General features: G+C 43.7%; 2 protein-coding genes across 4 annotated transcripts in view; one reads left to right on the top strand and one right to left on the bottom strand.

Annotated features, from left to right (window-relative positions):
- LOC131888027 (discoidin domain-containing receptor 2-like) overlaps positions 1-18,556 on the top strand; it is a 26,745-nt gene extending 8,189 nt beyond the window's left edge. The window contains exons 2-12 of one of the 2 annotated variants that reach the window (XM_059236799.1): positions 1,033-1,461; positions 4,145-4,414; positions 4,602-4,713; positions 7,488-7,725; positions 13,397-13,544; positions 13,628-13,816; positions 13,893-15,672; positions 15,752-15,949; positions 17,311-17,403; positions 17,575-17,716; positions 17,809-18,556. In XM_059236799.1, coding sequence (XP_059092782.1) covers positions 4,381-4,414; positions 4,602-4,713; positions 7,488-7,725; positions 13,397-13,544; positions 13,628-13,816; positions 13,893-15,672; positions 15,752-15,949; positions 17,311-17,403; positions 17,575-17,716; positions 17,809-18,117 — 3,243 coding nt within the window. In that variant the 5' untranslated portion in view covers positions 1,033-1,461; positions 4,145-4,380 and the 3' untranslated portion in view covers positions 18,118-18,556. The remainder of the gene's footprint in view (positions 1-1,032; positions 1,462-4,144; positions 4,415-4,601; positions 4,714-7,487; positions 7,726-13,396; positions 13,545-13,627; positions 13,817-13,892; positions 15,673-15,751; positions 15,950-17,310; positions 17,404-17,574; positions 17,717-17,808) is intronic. The other variant, XM_059236797.1, reaches the window with a different exon arrangement.
- Positions 18,557-19,497, bottom strand: LOC131888028 (uncharacterized). 2 transcript variants are annotated; one of them, XM_059236800.1, is made up of 4 exons: positions 19,378-19,497; positions 19,172-19,297; positions 18,952-19,100; positions 18,557-18,881 (listed from the first exon to the last, which is right to left on the bottom strand). In XM_059236800.1, exons 1-4 carry the CDS (start codon positions 19,429-19,431, stop codon positions 18,620-18,622), a joined length of 591 nt encoding a protein of 196 aa, XP_059092783.1. In that variant the 5' UTR covers positions 19,432-19,497; the 3' UTR covers positions 18,557-18,619. The 2 variants fall into 2 exon arrangements, with proteins under 2 accessions (XP_059092783.1, XP_059092784.1); XM_059236801.1 differs by having other exon boundaries at positions 19,172-19,288; positions 19,378-19,462.
- Positions 19,498-20,433: the final 936 nt, after the last annotated feature.

The raw sequence follows: 20,433 nt of genomic DNA, 5'->3' as shown, positions 1-20,433 counted from the left end.
GGAAGAAACGTTCTATCTTGAAGATGAGCCCGCTTCTGTTCTTTGGTAGGTTTGTTTGTCGTTCTGCTGACATCGGTAAGAAGGTAGATAAAGCACTTCTCAGCAGTGGAACCATGATCAAAAGACTTTGATACGAAAAAGTTCACACAAACAGCTAGCTTCCCCAAGGAGCTGTGCAAACCATACTAGACATGATTTTTAAGACACTTTCTTTCCGTCCTTTCGCTCGGTGAAAGGAAAGCACTTCACGTTAATTAGGCCGGCAAGTGATATTTCCGCCTTACTACAACATGCTAAGCTCTTCGGTTAATCTGTCGTTTGGACCAAGGTTGAATGACGCAAATGATTTGAATTCTGTTCTACCTAATCTTTGAACAAATGACACCCTCTTGACACATTGAATAATTTATCCACCAAGCCTTTATCAATTCAGATCGGAATTAGTAGTCATTATTATCGTCTATGTGCTGAAACGATCTGCCCTCGGAATCGAAGGAACAATTTATGCTGAATGGAAATTGAAGAGCGTGAAGGTTTCAGCTTAACATCAGCCAAAGTTTATCAAAATATTGAAAAGACAATGATTCCACAATTGTTAAAGAAAGGCCAAACTATTGCGAAAATTTTGGAACCTTCTTTTCAGTTGCATTTCTCAACAGTTTTCAAATCAACAAATAAAACAAAAAACAGACTTCAAAATCCGCCTCATAGAAAGAGAACGTCGAGAAAAAACAAATAATAAACCGCAAAGCATATTCGTTAAAGTCAATTTTATATACATACGTAGTACGTCTGAATTTCTTTGGCTTGCTTGCGGTTTATCGGCCTTAATACTTTATGGTTGGGAACCACATGGAAAAAACATGCAAAACACCGATAGCTCGGCTTCATGGGCGAGAAAGAAATGCGGCTTTGATGGCCCAATATTTCTCGCCATTCAACAAACACATTGCCCGCTGTTTCGTAACGGCTTGAAGAATATGGGATCGTTGGTGTGTCTTGTAACAACAATTCTCCTTCTTAAACTTCCAGGTTGAGGCTCTGTCCGAGAAACTTTTCGAAAAGATAGAACGTCAAGGAACAAAGTCTCATCTCGAGTAAGTTAATCGGTGGAGAAACGGGGTAGTCCCATAATGAGGACGAAGCTGTCAGACCCAAGAATTCTTTAAGAGAAGAAAACTTCCAGAGATCCGCTGTGGCAAGTGCGATGAACGATTCTTTTTTAAAAGTCTAAAAAAGTTTCATCCACAATGTAACATTCATCGTTCGGCGTGTGCTCAATCAGACGAGAGCGAAGGTGTGCTATGTCTCCCGGCTTGTTCGTCTCCAGAAGGCCAATTTGGCCAATGAAGCGTCCTGGCAGCATGTGGATTCAATGGGAGAAGTTCGCCGGCCATTTTTGGAACACTTTCCTCTTGGTCCTAGTGGCTGGGCCGAGTGCAACAAATCAACTGGATCTTGGTAAGAGTTCATACAACAATGTTCGTGCGCCTAACGGTACTTTAGCCTTTCGAATATGAGTTCTTAATAGCCGGGAAGTCCGACTCTCGCCGGTTTCTTTCCCAGAGGCAGAGGGGATGAAAAGACAATAGAACGCGGCTGGAAAAGAGGTAGAGAGGTTCTCCTCATAAATGCAATAACATCGAACTGACCCAGTTTTTGCTATACTGAACAATTTATTGTTCCCTGGAGAGTTCAGCAGGAAGCTCTCCTGCATTTATGGCCTTAAAGTTCTCCGTATAATGAAGAAGGCTGTTCAAGGCGCAATTTTTTTTCGACATGGGGAGAAAAAGAAGGGCTTTGCCATTTTGCAGATATTTTCGTTCTTAAGGGCAATTCTTCCGCAAAATTTCTCCCCATTCCACTTTGGAGTCTTGCAAAGTAGGAATAGGAGGAGCTCAGGTTTGTGTTACATCTAAGCGGAATTTGGAATTGGAACGAGGGTCTCTTTCCTAGGCCAAACCGCCTCCCGGGCGAGGATAGAACCAAACGACACCCTAGCCAGCCAGACAGTTAGCGGGCCAAGAAGGTCCATTGGGCGATGTAACCTAGAGAAACTAGGGACGGATATGAATAGAAACTGGGGAAAAAGCCCCCCCCCCGGTCTTCTCTCTCCTGCTTCAGAAGACTTTGAGGCCTCCTCACACACAATTTGTCTGAGTCCTTAAACGAAACTGTGGAAGTGGTATGGGTCTTCGACGAGTCATTGACGAGGGAAGTCGATAAAGTAAGGAGCTACATAAATGAAAGGGAAGGAACGGAAGCGACGGTTCCAAGTGCAAGTCAGAAGGGGAGGATGGGCTGAAACACTTGGAAAAATTCTCGTCATGTGTTGACAAAGCCCCCTAGAGAGTTTATAATACTGCTCTATTTCAGCAACTTGCTCGATGCTCGTTCTACTAGTTTTTTAGTTCAAGGCATGAAAAAGGAACTCGGAGTACTTACCTAGTTTGTCAAGCCGTCCAAGCCCAATCGATGCGGTATTTTGCTGGCATGAGTGTGAACAGAGGGTAAAGGTTTTGCGTTATATGTGCCTTAATTTGATTTGCTTTTGAGGAGAACGCCCCTTACAAAAGAAATGGGCATCAGAAGCACTGTCATTCGCGACAACGCGAGCACGTTTACCAGGTTTTCTTCCTTTGACACACTACCGCAGTCAACAACACGAAATTGTCAGTTTGAGGCTTGATATGCTGGCTTCTAACAAAAGGCGCAAAAGTGTTGCAGGTTTGGTTTTGTCCAATGTCAAGTGTGTCGTGGAAGCTTGCGTGACATTTGTTCCTTAAGCTAATCACTGGCAAAGGAAGGGATGTAGCAAGACGGGATTTTCATAAATGGCAAGTCATCGGCCTTCAAGGATTTTGGGGGAGATGGTAGAAACGAACGAAGGCGGGAGGGAAGGTTCGTATGCTCGTACAATGCCTGTTACCCGAGAATGGTACCTGAAATGTAGCTCCTGTGCCGTTGGTTCATGTCGTGACACTGGTTTTCCATGCCAAGGCTAAATTTCAACGACAAGTTCCAGAAAAATATTACCTTTTCCCATGTCTACTAACAAAGTTGGCATTCCCAAAATTCGCGAAGGGAAAGAAAGCTTCAAATTGGTCACGATGACCCGAAGCCCGATTCTCACAAAAACAGTCTTAATTAAAGAGACCAGACCGCCAAAAAACGAAATGAGAGAGGGTCTAGAGGCCAAATCACTCCCATTTCTCAAGTTTTGTCCCCTCTCGTCTTTTAGTTCGTGTGACCTGACGAAACCCAAGGGAGGGTCCAATTTTCCTGGGCTAGTTTATCAAATGACCGCCGAAGCTCTTCCCTTATTGGTCATCGAGCTCTCTGGACGAGATGGGCACCGGGATTTTCCTTTGGCCATCGCCATTTTGTTCTCGGTTCTAGGTGAAACATGCGACTTTTCTCTCACTTTAAGGCCTTCATCAAGTGATTTAATTATCCAGTTTGCATCTTAACGGTTTGATCAATATCTGCTTTGAAAACGCATGCTTATTGTCCGCATTGACTTTCGGGTTCTGCAGTGTGTGTTTTAATGTAATATTGCACACCACATGAGTGCACTCCGCTAGATCTGAATATAGATGCTCTAGGCAGAGTCCCTAGATCTGCAGAGCTATTTCCAAATTACTCATAAATACCCCACAACACTTTTGCTATCGGGCCCATAGCCATAGCCCATAGCCAAGTCTTGGGTAGTCAATAAATAGAGGATAACTCATGGCCCAGCTCCTAACTCACAAGACCAACATGATCCGTTCATTTCTCTCACTAACAAACACATTATCCAAGGAGGAGAAAAGGCCGTGCATGATAGGAAGTAAGTCTATCTGTCGCTCCATGGAAAGTGCTCTAAGGGAGCAAGACGTTTCCACAGAAAGTTTGGGAGTGCTGCAGCTCCCAAGGAGTGTGCCAGAATGCGCGTGGCGAGTTCAAAATTGCCCACACGATCTGGTAATGGATCCCTTGTTTAGTGAGACAATGGTGACTGTTTTATAGCGGGTGTGGTTGTAACAAAACAGCTGCTATTCAAGGCAAAGTACCGGCCATTATGGTTGAGCCTCGAGCAGTTGAGCCCATCCCAGGAAATAGCCGAGAAATCCTCAAATTGTCTTCTACGTTTTTCTTTAAGGGAGCCATTTTGTGAGCGACTCGAGCAAATTTCATAAGGGGACAGGTCCTACCTTCATTTTCCTCGTCCTGCACATTATGACAGGTCTGCAAATACAACTCTATACGAAGAGATCCCAAGGCCCCTCGAATGCAGTTCGTTAGAAGAGAAAACACACCAGTTCCTCATGTTCACAACCTCGGTGATGGCAGTGGTCCGTTTGGCCCCTCAAACCCGGCAGAATTGAGGTCGTGAAGATGGTTGGTCGAGAGCCAAAGGATACTTTACCAAGTATATAGTCGAGTCGTAAAAGAAATGAGAAAGAAAATTGACTTGGGAGGAGACTGTTGGCTTCTGCAATGATCACGTTGATGATCATGATGTCAGGCCAACAAACTCTACCCCCCGAAATCGAGGTTTAATTAAAGCGCTGGATCTGTTGTATTGCATTAAGACACGGTTTCTCATTCATTTTCAGATTTTTGCTCGGAAAGTTTGGGTCTCGAGGACAGAAGTGGGGGATTGCCAGATGCAGCCTTTACGGCCTCTTCCAGTTATGATTCGGCCTCAGTGGGACCCCAAAACGGACGGTGAGTGGAAAAAAGGGAAGCCTTCTTTCTGAAGCGAGCAAGTGCACTCGAACATTTTCTGATTCTGTCCGTGGAAAGTTTTGGTCCGCTTTAGAACTTTAAGTAAATCAAAAGAGCAAGGCAAATGAGAATGGAGACAGCCATCCGCAGTGGGGTGCAATTAGGTTGATCATTTTCTGCTTGGAGATCCTGTGCGTCTGGTGACGTGGATGGTTTTAACGCATGTGCCATCGCTTGATCATGTCTCCTCTTGGGCTTGATCCATTTGGAGGACAAGGGATTGGAGGCTTGACCGACCATCTGGGGTCCTCCCTGACACTTTGATTGTTGTAATTTTGTTGCATTTTTCGTCGCCTCATCGCTCTCTGAGCGGAAGGCTCCTGACAATTTGACAGCCTGATTGCTGCTCCTATGGCGTGGTTGGCCCCAATTCGACGGGTTCCCGCCACCGCCACGTTGGCCAACTCTCCCGAGAAGACTCTGCTTAACTTCTTCCCTTTCTAAGAAGCAACCTTGGCCTCGCTCTAACCCCGCTTGGAACTCATGTTCCTCGTACATACAATCTAGCTTTTGGAATCTCATATTGTCCCTCGGAATGAGCTCCCAAGCCAATTTCAGATCCATGTGAGCAATGGACGAGTCCACCTGGCAACTGACGACCAAAACCTTCAAATCTCGCCTATCCTGTGGGAAATGGTCAAGGTTTAAATTGGCCTTGATGTCTACGTGATCCTGTGGACGAATAAATCCCAAGGCAGGACGCAATCCCATGACATTTCCCACGGCGTTGGTGCGAAATTTGAAAAGCATCCAATCGTCACTCGGATTGTGCACAACCATATGGAGGCAACTTTTTCGCCCGCCTCGCTCCCCCTCTCGCCTTCCAGGCCCATGGAACACGAGCAACTTATCAGGGATCATGACCAGATTCATGGCCTTGCTTCCCGTTGCCTTGACTTGCTCGCACTGACTTCGAGAAAAGAGACTTCTCTTAATATACGTTGTACATTGGTTGGGTCTAATGCCACTTCCAAAAGAACTTTCCCGTTGGAACGAAGTTTGACATGTCATCTCGAAACTTCCCTCCTTAGTTTTGACGCGCAATAATTGATTTTTAGTCTTAGCCTTGACTACATTTTCCGGTTATTATGAGAATTTTTCTGCAAGAATTTACGGCCAGGCAAACGAGCTTCAAAGTGGACGCTTGAAATATTTCAAATAGGAAACTCGAACCTCCCTAAGCACGACTTACACATCCCCCTATTTGTATTTGTATGCTTTTTCTTGTCGAGCTGAAGTATGACTAGTAAGCTCTAACCAAAGACAACATCCCCCGGGTTTGATGTTCCTTACAAACGAAAGGTGGTAATTCCGTGGCGTGTCGGCATATCCGGAGAAGAGGATACGCAGAACAATGTTATCTCCTGATCTACGAGTAATATGTAGAAAGAAAAATGGAAGAAAAAACACTCCTTTGATTACTCAGACAAAGTCTCCAAATGTAGACATTTGTGTAGTGAAATGGAGGAAAGACAACTGGCCTGACTGAGGAATAAAGATATAGTAATGCCATGACACGAAGATACTAGCCTAGCACCTTCTCAATCTTCGTGAAGCACTCGAGGTCTAATTACAACTATTCAGCTTGTCAAGTCACTTGATGAGGATATGTGGACCTCCATATACTGCTCCTACTACCTCATACGAGTGCTCTCTCTTCTCCTTCCACTAGGAATACAGAGTACGTAAAATCTACTACATGTTCTACAGTAGTAAAGAAAATTGTCGCCAATGCAGCTCAAAACATCCACTGCATGCAACATAAATGTGATGCACGTAGCTGGTTAGAGGATAACCTTCATAAAAGACCAACCGAGCATATGGACAGCTGAGTTAGATTCAATTTATAGTTTCTCAGCTGTGCGAGCGTTTTCATTTGCGACAAAAAGATATGAGCTCGACATGACGAACCACCAAGACTACCGTGTGCTCTCCTCTGTACGACATTCGGTTTCACCTTTGGCTAATTCAATGACAAAATAAAAACGCGAATATCTCCACTTGACAGGCAGGCGTTCCGACATGATATTTTGCGCTTGTTTTAAAAGCATTGCCCACGAATTCATCACTGGACGAAAATGATGGCATGAAGAGCCGAGGTTAGACTTCTGTTCTATTGGAGAAAATGTAGGACGAGCAATGAATGGTTCCTATTTTACGAGTGAATTACCACTAATGAATTTAAGCAGTGGATCAAGTACTCGTTTTGATATGAACCATGTCTGCATTGCACCAAATCCTTTTGTTCGCTTCCATCCAATGACTGTGGGAGCCTTGAAATGCATCAGATTGCCCGCTTGACCGGAGGAAGGAGGGACACCAAAAGGTGTTCAAAAGGTACAATTTATGTACAACAACAACGGCGACCAAACGAGATTCAGTTTCAAGGGTGGCGGACAACTTGCTAATGGGAGAATGGGATGCGAGAAACAGGAGTTGGGCACAGATGGCCAGACTATAATTTGCCATTATTCCTGAGCTGATTCTTGGAATGGAATGGGCTAATTTCAGTATCTTTATTCAGACAGTGCATACTTCTTTGTCTAAAAGAGGGAATTAGTGTTAATGGCCACCATAAGATAAGACATAGTTCATTTTATGGCTTCGACCTCAACCAATCGATGACAAATAGAAGCATAAAAGAAGCTTATCCCCTATGTCTGTATGTGTACATATAGTGCGGATCTACATCTCTCGTTCTTGCCCGCTTTCAGACTGCATTTTGACTCAAGCGGCGGAGCTTGGTGCCCGTCACAAACCGTGAGCAAAGAGACCGTCCAAGAGGAGTTCATCGAAGTGGACTTGGGCTCCATGTTCGTGATCACCGAGACCATGACTCAAGGACGGTTCGGAAAGGGGCGTGGCCAGGAGTATGCCGAAGCCTACACCATTCAATACTGGCGACCCGGAATGATGGATTTCAAGGACTATCGCGATAACATGGGTCGAGCGGTGAGTAATGTTGATGTAGAATCTATGTACAGTCTATTTCTTCATGACCGAAGTGTAAAAGGGGGACTTGAAAAGGGTGTTTTAGGGTGGGAGGGAGCAATGTTATTGACAAAACTCTTCTCGGTGAAGAGCCTGGCCCACGAAAAGTGGCTGCCATTCTTCGAGTCTTGGGAACCGAGATAGTTGTTTGATCTTTCTTATCTTGGAGGCAAACTTGGGCTAAGCTCGACCATGGAGGCTATGCTCGACTCAAATTGTTGCCTTGGCCTCTTTCTCCTATCAAATATTGTGGCATTTTGAACTTGGAACTACAATACAAACTGTTCAGTGCACGTCGAGTTGAACGGGGCATTTGGTCGCTATGAGCATTTTCAAAGGCATTGTTTCACTCATCCTCGATTGTGTTTACTCAAGAGCGTTTCTTTTCGTTGTTTTTTTTTGACCACGTTCCCCCTTTCGAAGACGGCCTATTATTCCGAGCCTCTTAATGATCCGTTTGAGGCTGTTTTTCCAAACGATTTTGCTCCTCAATTCAGCCAAGACATTAGAGCTTGAGATGAAATGAGAAAGATCGCTTTGTCCCCTCCAACGGCTCAAGCCTCCCGTTTCTCCAGATTTTCCCGCTCACAGTGTAGTGTACCTTCATACAGCCGGGGAAAAGCTCCCCGAGCTGCTCTGCATTGTCGTTCAAGTCCACTCGACAAAGTGACAGCCACAAAAAGAAGACATCTATCTATTCCTGAGAATATTTTCTTTGGTTATCGTCATAGGCAAATTTGCCATGGCAGCCATGTTCAAGGGCCCTCGAGCACTTGAGCTGGATCCCTTTTGGATCCAATTTTCTCTTGAAGGTTGCGCAATTTCCACCTGTTCTAGGTTGTAAATGTCGAATAATTGAATAAAAGAATCGGAAAACAATAGCAGAACAACTCGCTTCCCACTTCCATCGCCGTCAAGCAAACCTACCAACATTCCACACAAGTGAAGCCAAATAGATTGTGAGGAGCTGGAAGGATCTCGACGAAAACACAATTGCAGTTCCTAAATGTAAACTAAGAATAGGTCGCATTAGGACAGAGTTGAGTGATAGAACAAGTACCATATATCATCATGTCATAACTGACATTGTGAGAGCAAAAATGAATGTTCTTTTTCTCTCTGTTTTTTTTTATTCAATATTTTCAACGTTTCCAATCAACTCAAGAACGTCTTTTTATAATACGTTAAGCAACGCAATATCCCTCAAGTAACTACAATTGCAACTAAATTACGTTACAGTTCGCTCAAACACCGGTATTTCTCAAGTACATTCTTTAAGAGTGACTACCGCTAGTACTCGTAGTAACTGCACGAGGGATGGTGTGAAACGATGACGATTGAACTAAGTGCAAATGCGGGAACGTTCGGCTCATTCGTTTTCATTACTGTCGGAGCTGTTGCTCCTCTGATACTCGTCCTCATCTCGTCGCTTTGACAATTCTCCATTCCACATACCAGTAACGAAATTCATACCGTTCTGAGCCGAACTTTTCGTGAAATTAGATTTCAGTGTGGGCTTGCCGACCGGCGAGAATGAGCGAGAGAAGGAGTGCGGGGGATATGCGGCTTACCCTTCTTGGACAATCTTTTGCTTGTGTTGGAAATATTGTGTTGCCTCACATTAGGCCTGAGGGTTAGGGTAAGACGGAGAAAAACGCATCTACGTCTGAGGCCAAAACTAATCTTAAAAAAGAATGAGGTAGCCTCATCAAGGGTAATTCATTTGTTGTCCTCGGAGGTCTCCTGAGAGCATACGCGGTGGTAGTAGTGTTGAGTGGGAAAGTTCAAAATGTCCACTTGGATACCCTGTCTTGGAATCTGTAAGAAGTTCTTTCGTGGCGTCGGAAATGGAAAAATGAAGTGTTAGGAGGGTCTCATCCTGAAGGAAGATGGATCAAGATGGCACCAAGTGTTGAGTAGTTGTTGTAGTAGTGGTAGTAGTAGTGGTACAGAACGCATTGATCGACTGTACGTATGCCTGAAATGGCTCTCCGAGTCAGTGAGTTTGCAGTGAGTCCGAATTGTTGTATGCTTTCTGCCGAGTTCAAATGCTCCTTCATCTAGTATCCGGGTGTGTTGAACGTGTCGTTGTCAGGCCCGGTTGGACTGAGATTGAGCTTTGCCCCCTGCCCTCCTCAATGGCAGATCCTGCAGTTTCAATTCGGACTACCACCTGCTTTTAAGACCCTTCTGCACGGCATATACTACTCTACCATTGGATGTACCCGTTCGTAGGTACAGTGGTGCTGAAAGAACCCTTTCTGGTGGGAAAGAAGGCAAACTTTGTTATCCGGCGGCTTTCATTCCTTATCAAGATTTGAAGTCGCCCCGAATTTTCCTCCAGCTCTAAATGTGGAGACATTCACGGATGGAGGCATGTTTTCAGGCGAGGCATTGAACCATCCACACGATAAAAACTCGAGCACGAAAGATTACTTAGGAGAGAAAGACTGTTTTCCCCTTTAAGTCGGAAAAAGTAGGAAATTACTGGATGTGCTGAATGAAATAGTACGGGCTTTCGTTTCTAGCCGGTACCAAAGTTGTTTTGATTCTCTTTGAGATGAATGGAAATTGTTGCTAAGACGATTTCTTGATAGAAAGTCCCTCCTGTGGGGTATCAAGAGACCGAGTTCTGGGTAAATCAATCGGATTCACAGTCATGATTGCGTCAAAAGAATTCTGCGATCGAAGTCGTCCCACTGGGTCGACGTCATTAACGTTGGTTTCCGAATAGAATGTAAGGCAAGATTAATGTAAATGGCTAGAAGCCAAACCAACCTGACAGTTGAGTACACTCACATCCTGTTGTATTGGTCTACTAGTTTGAAATTCTGAAAATATTATTATTTTTTCCAAGGGAGCTTTAGATGCATTTCCTGGAAAAAAAACATAACTTTGATTTAATGTCGTATGATGTCAAAAGTGAAGAGCTCATGAAAATCAGATTACATTTAAAAGAACTGGCACACCAGTGGCAGTACATAAAAAAGCCATGCTCGGTAAGGTGGATCACGAACATAAAGCTCAGGTTAGATTTGATTTAAAAGAGTTCTTCAAACTTAGCTCCTGGATGAAAAATGGTTTTAGGTAAGGTTAACTATGGATCAATAAAAGTAAGATAAGAATTAAAAAGTCAGTGTGACCTAATTACACTCTGAAAAGCAACTCTGTCCAATCTGAATTGTCTGAACACCATATGCTTGACCATACTTGACAATCTTTCCTGCCATTGGCGTTTGTGACTGGCTAGAGTGTGTAGAGATATTGAACATGATCTAAGATGAATAAATAACTTACTTGCAATACAGGATCAGAGGGTTGAATTCCGATACGGAAGTATTATATTTCAGCATTGCCAAGTCAGCTTATGGTTGGTACTGGATGTAACACCTTGTTACGTACCTTGGATGTATCTGCCGTCGGCCCAAATTGAACGTGAAGAAACTCGAAATCAAGTCAGGGTTCCGAGAATTGATGATTTTTGAATCGACTTCTGGAAAACGACCACTACCCCGCGATTTTTTCCGGGGTGGTCTTTTGTGGGCCAACCGATAATACTCGGTTCAGGTGTACAATAGACCAGCTGCATGACGTTTTGAAAAGTGGCTGGTAATAAAAATTATCTTTGCTTTGGGGGTAACTTCTCAGCTTCAGGTTTTTCTTTCCCCCCTGAATTATGGCTACAAATTCCATCGCAAATGCAGACTCTGTGGTGGTTTGAAATCCGTTTAAACACTCCATGGGAATTAAAAAGTTCTCAAAAATTTTTAACTTTTCTCGTTATCAACTACAATTCCCGCTCGTCAATTCCCGACTTCAATAAAGAAGTAATACATACCAATTTGTAAACTTCGAAAAGAGAATAGGTTTTTATTGTGAGATTCCACTTCTCAAGGGTTTCCTCTTTTCATTGAAGGCTGAAAGGCTGACTGAACTCCGTCACTCAAGACTTCCCTACCTTGGGGGAGAAATCATTTTTCAGGAACGAAAAGCTTTCATTATTACTACTCGAAGCTTTTTTACTCTTCAAATCTTGAGAGATTTACGATAAAAGCTCCACAGGATATCGGGGTGAGAACACAAGAGGGTAGATCCCCATTACTCTTTGAAAGTACTGCAGTGATTTGCACTCAATTCAGGATTAGGAAGGAACCTTGGAAACGAAGCTGTGATTGTATAAAATCCTACCGAGAGGGAGATCGCATCATGGAAGGAAATTGTACTTTAACATTGAGTTCATGTGTTTTTCCTTGTAGGACCGTCAATTTTAAATGGGCAAATTCGAGAGGAAGACAGAATAGGGGCGAGAAAAGGAGGGGAGAAATACTAAATCTACCTAGTAATGCTTGATCATTGGCGGAAAATGTCGGCACAGTGCTGTTCAACGAGAACAGAAAGATTTATCGATTGCACGCACCGAAGACAGTGCTCCTTCCGATTGTCTTTCCATTCTCATTTGAATTGGGATCAGGGCAATCTTTGGCGGCCATAGCAAAAATTGTCTCGAGTTTTTTCGATTGTGCCAATTTCGGGATAGCACCTCGTGGTCCATAATTCTTGTCCATGTGAAACGGAACGAGGACATTTGTGTTATTTATGGGAGAGACATTGGAACCTCGAGGCCATTTACATACACGCATGGAACGATGATTGCCATCTTTCTCATCAGCTACGTACACCCAGTCAATGACTTCGTATTGCACTCTGATATACGTTCTACATATACCCACTGTACTAAATCCATCCAGGCTTGTGAAAGATTAGTGCGCGCACGAAAATCAAGTGCAAAAGATATCCAATCCCCTCCCAACCTCCTGGCTCCTGGCGCACTCGCCCCCCCCCTCTTGTTCCCGAACAATTTAATTTTGCCTCTGAAGCATGAAAAGACCCTGTGTACTAAATCCATCCAGGCTTGTGAAAGATTAGTGCGCGCACGAAAATCAGGTGCAAAAGATATCCAATCCCCTCCCAACCTCCTGGCTCCTGGCGCACTCGCCCCCCCCCTCTTGTTCCCGAACAATTCAGTTTGCCTCTGAAGCATGAAAAGACCCTGGAGTGCTTTGTCATGAATTTCAGATTGGTTCCTTCCTGGCCACCTCGGGCCCACTACTTCAAAGAAAGGGACCTTTTTCTCTCCAATCGTACTCTTAGAGTTCAGACTTCTAAGTTTTTGGACGTGAAGTCTCGAGCAAAACTAGTACTGCATTTTTATTAGCCTGGGAACAGATTAAATCCCATAATGATCACACGCTTAGATTCGATGACGGCCTTTTGTGGACGAGAATTTAAGTATTGGAAGATAGATACTTGTTTTGTTGATTTCTAGCAACTTCTCTCTCTCTCTCGAGCCTTGTGAGCCCTTGTTTCAAGAGGTCTTTGTCCAGAAAGTAAGATTTGAACTACGATGGTGCGAGGTGGAAATCCTTGGGAACCAAATACGAAAGGGAAGATGAAAGAGAGGGATCCCGGTTGAATAGTTAAGATGGTGAATCAGTTCATGCTTTCTCTCTTCTCTCGCTGCAATTAATCATTAATCTTAGCGTATACCAGGCATCCAGTGTAAAGTCTTAAGTCAACTATCCCCTATTCCTCTATTCAGCTTTTGAGTGATATCGGTATTTGTGTTTTGCAGATTCTTCCCGGAAACGCCAATACATACTCTGTGTCGAATAATACCCTTAATCCGGCTATTATCGCTAGCAAGATTCGTTTCTTACCGTATAGTGACCACCCTCGGACAGTTTGCATGCGAGTGGGTCTTAGTGGTTGTCCATTTAGAGGTATGTGTCCTTTTTTGTACTATTTGATTTATTTGATTCTCAAATGGGAATTATTGATGACGATGTTATTTTCCCCATTTTAGAAGGCGTGACGGCTTACTCCATTCCACAAGGCATGATTCGTGGCTCCATGTTGGAACTCATGGATCACACTTTCGATGGACACGAAGATTCGCTCACGGGAGATTTGCGAGGGGGATTGGGACAATTGGTGGACGGGAAATATGGTCGTGGAAATTTCAAGGCCGCCGGAATGAATGGCCAAGGGAAAGGTAAAATGAGATTGGTTGACCTCTACGTAGATAGCTTGCTCGGGCGTGAATCTTGAATTGTCCTCCTCTTTTTCAGGATATGCTTGGTTGGGTTGGAAAAGGCGACCCTCGGGTTATGTGAACTTGGTGTTTACTTTCGATCACATCCGGACGTTCTCTCGAGTGGATATTCACGCGAATAATCATTTTACGAAAGACATCCAAGTGTTCAACCAGGCCAAGATCTACTTCTCCAATGAGGAGGATAAGTTTGGCGATGATCGCTTCGTGGATTTCTCCTACATGCCAGACCTAGCTCTCGAGAATGCTCGAAATGTCAGTATCAACCTCAAAGGGGAACACGGTCAATATGTCATGATTCAGCTGTATTTCGAAGCCAAATGGATTATGATCAGCGAGGTAACCTTTGTCTCGAAGCTCTACTCGGATCAGAAGGCCCTTTTCCCTCCGAATTCAATTACGGTGAACCAGAATTCCATTCATCACCGCAACACGCCAGTTGAGGATCTCGTGCTTACCCCACCCGACCATCACTCTCCCATCTACGATGACGAAGACTTCCGAGAGGTCCCAGGTTCCGAGAGGCCAAAAGTCAATATCGACATTTCGTCCCCCAGTGACAAGAAGACCACGCCCGACATCTATATCCAATCAGAAACCGACTCCAACGTGGTGGGCATAGTCATCGGACTTCTTCTCACGGTGATATTGCTTCTTTGTGGAGGCATCCTCATCGTCGTCTACCGAGGGAAACGAGCTCAAAAGAGCACACCCACTTATTCCCTGCTCACAAGGAAATTCAATTTTGTCTCCCACGAGACCAATAACAAGGCCATGGGTGGTGGGAACGATGCTTTTCCACATCATGTATACACTCCATATTCGACTTCGACCACAGCCAAGACCACCCTGTATTGTGGGCGGCAAAATAGCAACGGCAGCAATGATCGGGCCTATCAAACGCAGGAGACGATCTATGAGGAGCCCATGAATTCCAATCAAATGTACACGTCCACCACAGGAGGCTTCTTGAGTTTGAACCGAAAGTTCAACAGCGATCCCGTCCTTTCCGAGGACTGTCCCACGGATGAATATGCTGAGCCGCAGAACATCATTTCTGCGAACTCATTCAACGAGAACATCTATGCCCAAGCAATATCGCCCTCTTCCTCCTCGTTGTCACCTCTTGACCACATGACGACTTCCAATAATAGCAATAGCAACGCTAATATCAATCGACCTGTGATTCTTCAGCCTCTCCCGATCACTCATTATGCTCGTCCGATGAGCCCACCAACCATATCTTCACCCATTTCGGCCAAAGTGTCGCCGCCTAAGTACTCGTCAGTGGTTCCACCCTCCATGAGAATGAAACCCCCTTCGTTTTCCGCTCTAATGACCTCGACACCTTCTTCCTCAACCGTTACCCCAGTCCGATCTCCGATGGTTCCCATCCTCGTACCCGATTTCACATCGACCTTGGAGCCCAGTACCACCACTTCCAGGAGTAGTAGCAATAGCACCGCTGTGGGCACTGTTCCGATGGATATCAATGACAACGGCTACTACGCATCCGTTGATGTGAGCATCCCGGACGCGGTTGAGCTGGCCAAATTGTACGCTCAAATTGATCGGACAAACGACACCTATCTTCCACGGCAACCAGTTCGTAGCGTGTCCATTGACACCGTCACCGTGAAGCTCAACGAAGTCCCCAGATCACGCCTGTATCCTCTCGAGAAGCTGGGTGAGGGACAATTTGGTGAGATCCATCTTTGTCAGCTCGAGGATGAGAATGGCCATGACAAGATTGTGGCCGTCAAATCTCTCAAAGCGGATTCAAACGAGAGTGCCAGGTAATTCATGAGGATGACTTTGAGGTTGTTCTGGTTGATGCTCGAATAAGAAATTCATCTCTACTATTTTATGATGCAGGTCGGATTTTGAGCAGGAAGCTCGGATTCTGACATCTTTGGACGATGTGAATCTAGTCAGTATTATTGGGGTTTGCTTTGAAGGTGAACCGTACAGCATGGTTTGCGAGTACACCGACATTGGTGACTTGAACCAATTCCTCCAGGATCACATTGCAGAAACCTCATTGTCTAAGTCACCAGGAGTCCCCACTCTCAGGTAAATCGCAAGGAATAGAATAAGGGACCAACAAGGCATTTGAAAGGCAAATACTTTTTGGAGTCACTCATTCACCTTAACCTACTTGTTTTAGAGGGTAAGTTCTTATTTCTCGAGCCTTGAAAAGTTCTTATTTTTAGGAAAATAATGGTGTATGTAAAGAAAGTTTAGTTCTTGACTTATCTTTTTGAGTTCTTCTCATGAAGCAACCTTCGCTACGAATAAAGAAGAGATCTAAAAGTGTGGCGTTAGACTCATAACAATGATTCCTGAGCCACGTTTGTCCCATGGGACTCGTGTATTTTTCGGGACTCGTCTATAATCCCCACTCAAGGATTAAAGAACAGGATCATTTAAACGAAGTCAAGGGTTCTCAGCCCTTGTAACTATCTGACTCTCCTTCTCCTAAGGAACGGTTTCTTTTCCGTACCAAATGGGGAAAAAGAAGTCAACTGAAATATGATATTCGAAGTGGTTTAAAGCTACTTTCCAAAGTAAGAATCATTTTCCGAAATGCGTCTTCATTTAACAGACTACATATGTAGTTGATCAAATGGTGGCAACCACCTTGAGCCTCAAACCAAAGTTCGTCAAGAGCAATTCGAGGAGTACGGGCTTCCAAACCTTTTGAGCTTCAATGCTTACGAGATGTCCGTAAAAGCATCATCCATGGTAATGCGCAATGAATGTTCATTTTATCATTCAATTTCAAAACGAAGCTTAAAAGAAACATGTAAAGGTAAACAAGAATTTAGGACCTTTCAATTACTCCCCAGAGGCCGGAGGTCCTCAATTAAGCGTTAGGGGAACCATATGTCCCCAATTGGGAATTGGTGCTATAAAGTAACTCTTGAAACAAGATATCGAACTGACCGCACTTAATAACATCCTTGTTTGTTCGAGGGTTGACCTTTGAAGTCACTGGCATTGCAGGTAAAAATAAAACCATTCTGTCAAACCCATAACATAATTTCAGACGAATAATGAGGTGATTGTTGTCCTCCCACTCTAAACACGACCAAATCTCGTTATTAGTGACGTCGAAAGAAAGTGGGTAGATCGCTTTACTACAAAAGAACCTCATAGTGGGGCATAAATGGTTTGATGAGAAAATTGAAACTTTTTGCCTGACAATCAAACAAGTAAAATGAGGTGTTCAAAATAGATGATCTTTCCCAATTGTTCATTGCATTCATATATTTCTTGGACATGGACCAATATTTGTTGGCGCGAAAGGTGACGATAAGAATAGCAAACTATCCAAAAACATTGAAGCTTCTTTGGCTACTTCGAAAGCAGATTTATTCGTTCAAGTGATATTTTGCAAAACAAGTATGGTAATATCTTTGTCTCTATTTTAGTTATGGAAGCCTCATCTACATCGCGGCACAAATTGCGTCCGGTATGAAATACTTGGAGAATCTGAACTTTGTTCATCGAGATTTGGCAACCAGGTGCGTGAATATTCACAGATGCGGTTTTTTTATGTCAATGAGGATAGTGTAATGTACACACTCGCGTATAAATCTGGAAGCTCCATTAATAATTCATGAGCTCAACTCGTTACAAGTGCTTGATATCTTATTCATGGCAGGGAATAAGGTCTTCTTGTCTTTTTATTGCAGGAACTGCTTAGTGGGACCCAATAAGCTAGTCAAAATATCGGATTTTGGGATGAGTCGCGAACTTTATCGGAACGACTACTTTAAAAGTCAGGCGGGATGTCTGCTTCCCATTCGATGGATGGCTTGGGAGTCTGTTCTCATGGTGAGGAGTGGACACGACTCGGGACATGCGGTTCTAACATCGAATAATTGAATGATTATTCATGGGATTTTCTATTTGATGTTTCATTGCAGGGAAAATTCAGTACCAAAAGTGACGTGTGGTCCTTTGGAGTCACTCTGTGGGAAATTTTGACATTTGCCAGATCGCAGCCTTTCGAAACTCTCACGGATGAGAAAGTCATCGGAAACTTGTCTCATCTCTATCGGAACGATCGTCCTAATGTGATCCTTCCCGTTCCTCGTGGCTGCCCCAAAGCGGTTTGGGAGCTCATGCGAGAGTGTTGGAATAAGGAGGACAAAGAGCGTCCTTCGTTTAGAGAAATTCATCTCTTTCTACAGAGGATGAACCTCGGGTACAGCCCTGATAAGGCTGAAGCCTGAATGACAATCTCTCGTCTGTGGAAACACAACTTATGGACATATCATGAAGAGAGAAAGAGAAGTCCCGATAGTTAAACCCGTTGTTCACTTGCTTTAATGTTGGATTGCTCTATCTCGCTTTCCTCAGCACATAGAGTCAGTCCTCCTCTTCGTCGTGGTTATCATCATCATCATATCAAATTATTCATTCATTTATCGCGTGCCTTCTGTTGTGAGGATACGCGAGCTTTTGCTACAGCTTTTCTAATATTTTGAAACCAAACCAAACTCATCATTTTTTGATTGATTTTCTCCTTCATTTGGGCTGTGATTGTACCATTTCTACTCTGCATTAGCACCATCATATCTGCCATGGTCGTCGTGGCAAACTCTTGTAATTATTGTCATTAAGCAACAACATACTGATGCTGATAATAAATTTGATTTTTAAGATACCCGATCCAGCAATTGAGTAGACATTATATTTTCCTCGCAAGCTACAAGATACATCTCACGCAATCTCTTAACGACCGCCCATGCAGACATTATCGTAGACGATATTGCAGCTTTCTTCCTTGTGCTTCTTGATATGGTTGGCGATAACGGGCATGCCAACGGGAGTGAATTCAGCAACCCAAATGTTGCAAGCATTCTGCGGTTCTCCATCGAAGGCTGCGCAAAAATCTTCATTGAAAAGCTCCACTGTGCCGTCCACAGACTCAGGGAGGACCATCGCATCTCCGACTTGCGAGATTAGGCTTTGGCAAGTCTCACAATTCCATTCTCTAGAGGAGATTCGTGTTGTTTTTAATTGACTTATCAATGCGATCCGAAGTGTGTAAGTCATTGACCTACCTGGCTTGAGTGGTTCCATTACAGGCTTGCATGCCAGTGCAAACTCCACTAACGCTGTAAGGACTGGAGAAATAGATCTTGTTGAGCTCACCCCACCAATCCAGAACACCCACCTCGCACCCACCGAAGTTCTCGAATTCTGGGCAAGCCTTATAATAGATCAATGGGGCAACGTTTCGAAGTGGCGTGCTAAGTTTTGACAAGAGATTGTTTTTATTACCACTTTGATGAGATCATCCGTTTGTTTGGTCACCTCCATGGGTGTTTGAAGATATTCAAAGAGGCTCTCTGTTCCAGACTTGCAATCCTCGCAAGGGTCAGCTTGACGGGACTTAACCTGTAAAGTCTGGGGAAATTGAAATTGAGAATGAAACTTTCATTTCAGGATCGGATGGATGTTTGATGAGGACAAGACAGATCGCTTACGGAAGCTGTGGCCATGGCCAAGCATGACAAGGTCAGGAGAATCAAGTGCTTCATTGTGCGTTTATGAGCGCCAACTGAAAAGCCAACGTGTTAGGAAGATCTTACTTAGTATTTATCTTGAAATTAATTACTATCTCGTCATCGCTGGATCATAGACCTAGATATGTAACATATGGATGTGTCGTTAAAATAGATCCCTGGTGTATTCAACATTGAGGTAAAAGAAAGGAAAACGACTAAGCTAATTGGTATTTTATCAATTGGAAAATTGGCTAACAAAAATTTAAATTTTCGTCCCATTAAGAGGCATTTATTATTGTTCTACAAGCCATTGAAACGACCATTGGAATTATTTCCAAACTTGGCCAATCATATCGGAAATAGGCTCTGAAGGTTATGGTCCTACTCTAACTTCTCTTTCATGAACAAATCACATTTGAGTCAATTGCTCAGTTCTTTGCTCAATACTAGTACGTTGTTCAAGAGCTGGTAACATGCCAATTAATGAGATAAGGTTGTTCGACTGTACTTTTGGTGGGCTCCTAATGACCCCAATTAGGCAAGGCCTGAGAATCAATATTAGATGCCCATAACGAAGTATGCTTCGGTCAGATTGGAAAAAAGGAGTCTTTTGGAATTTGTGAACTAACGCTAATGGTACTTAAGACAAATTCAATACGCCCTGTTATGGCTAGGAATGTGTGCAAAATTCAAAGGCTTGAGGTCCCTTGCAAATACCCATCATAATTGGGTTTCTTTAGATCTAAAAGGAAAGAAATGAAAGAGCACATTCTTCGCATAGCTGACAATTGATCATATTGGATTGGCGTAAATCTATACCTCAAATAAAATTGCGTTCCATTTACTTATGTATAACAACCCGCCTGAGACACAAACTTCCAATCCAGTATTGCTGAGATCGGTCCCAGATGGTTTTTTTGGGGGTGGGGGGTGGGGGTGTGTCAGAAAATCGCCATCTGGGACCAGTCTCAGGAGTACTGGATTGAAAATTTGTGTCGCAGGCAGATTGGTTACATCAGTATTATCATCGTCATT

The sequence above is a fragment of the Tigriopus californicus genome, chromosome 10, assembly GCF_007210705.1.
Source record: "Tigriopus californicus strain San Diego chromosome 10, Tcal_SD_v2.1, whole genome shotgun sequence".
Classification (NCBI taxonomy): Eukaryota; Metazoa; Arthropoda; class Copepoda; order Harpacticoida; family Harpacticidae; genus Tigriopus; species Tigriopus californicus.
This window is presented reverse-complemented; position numbering and strand designations above follow the sequence as displayed.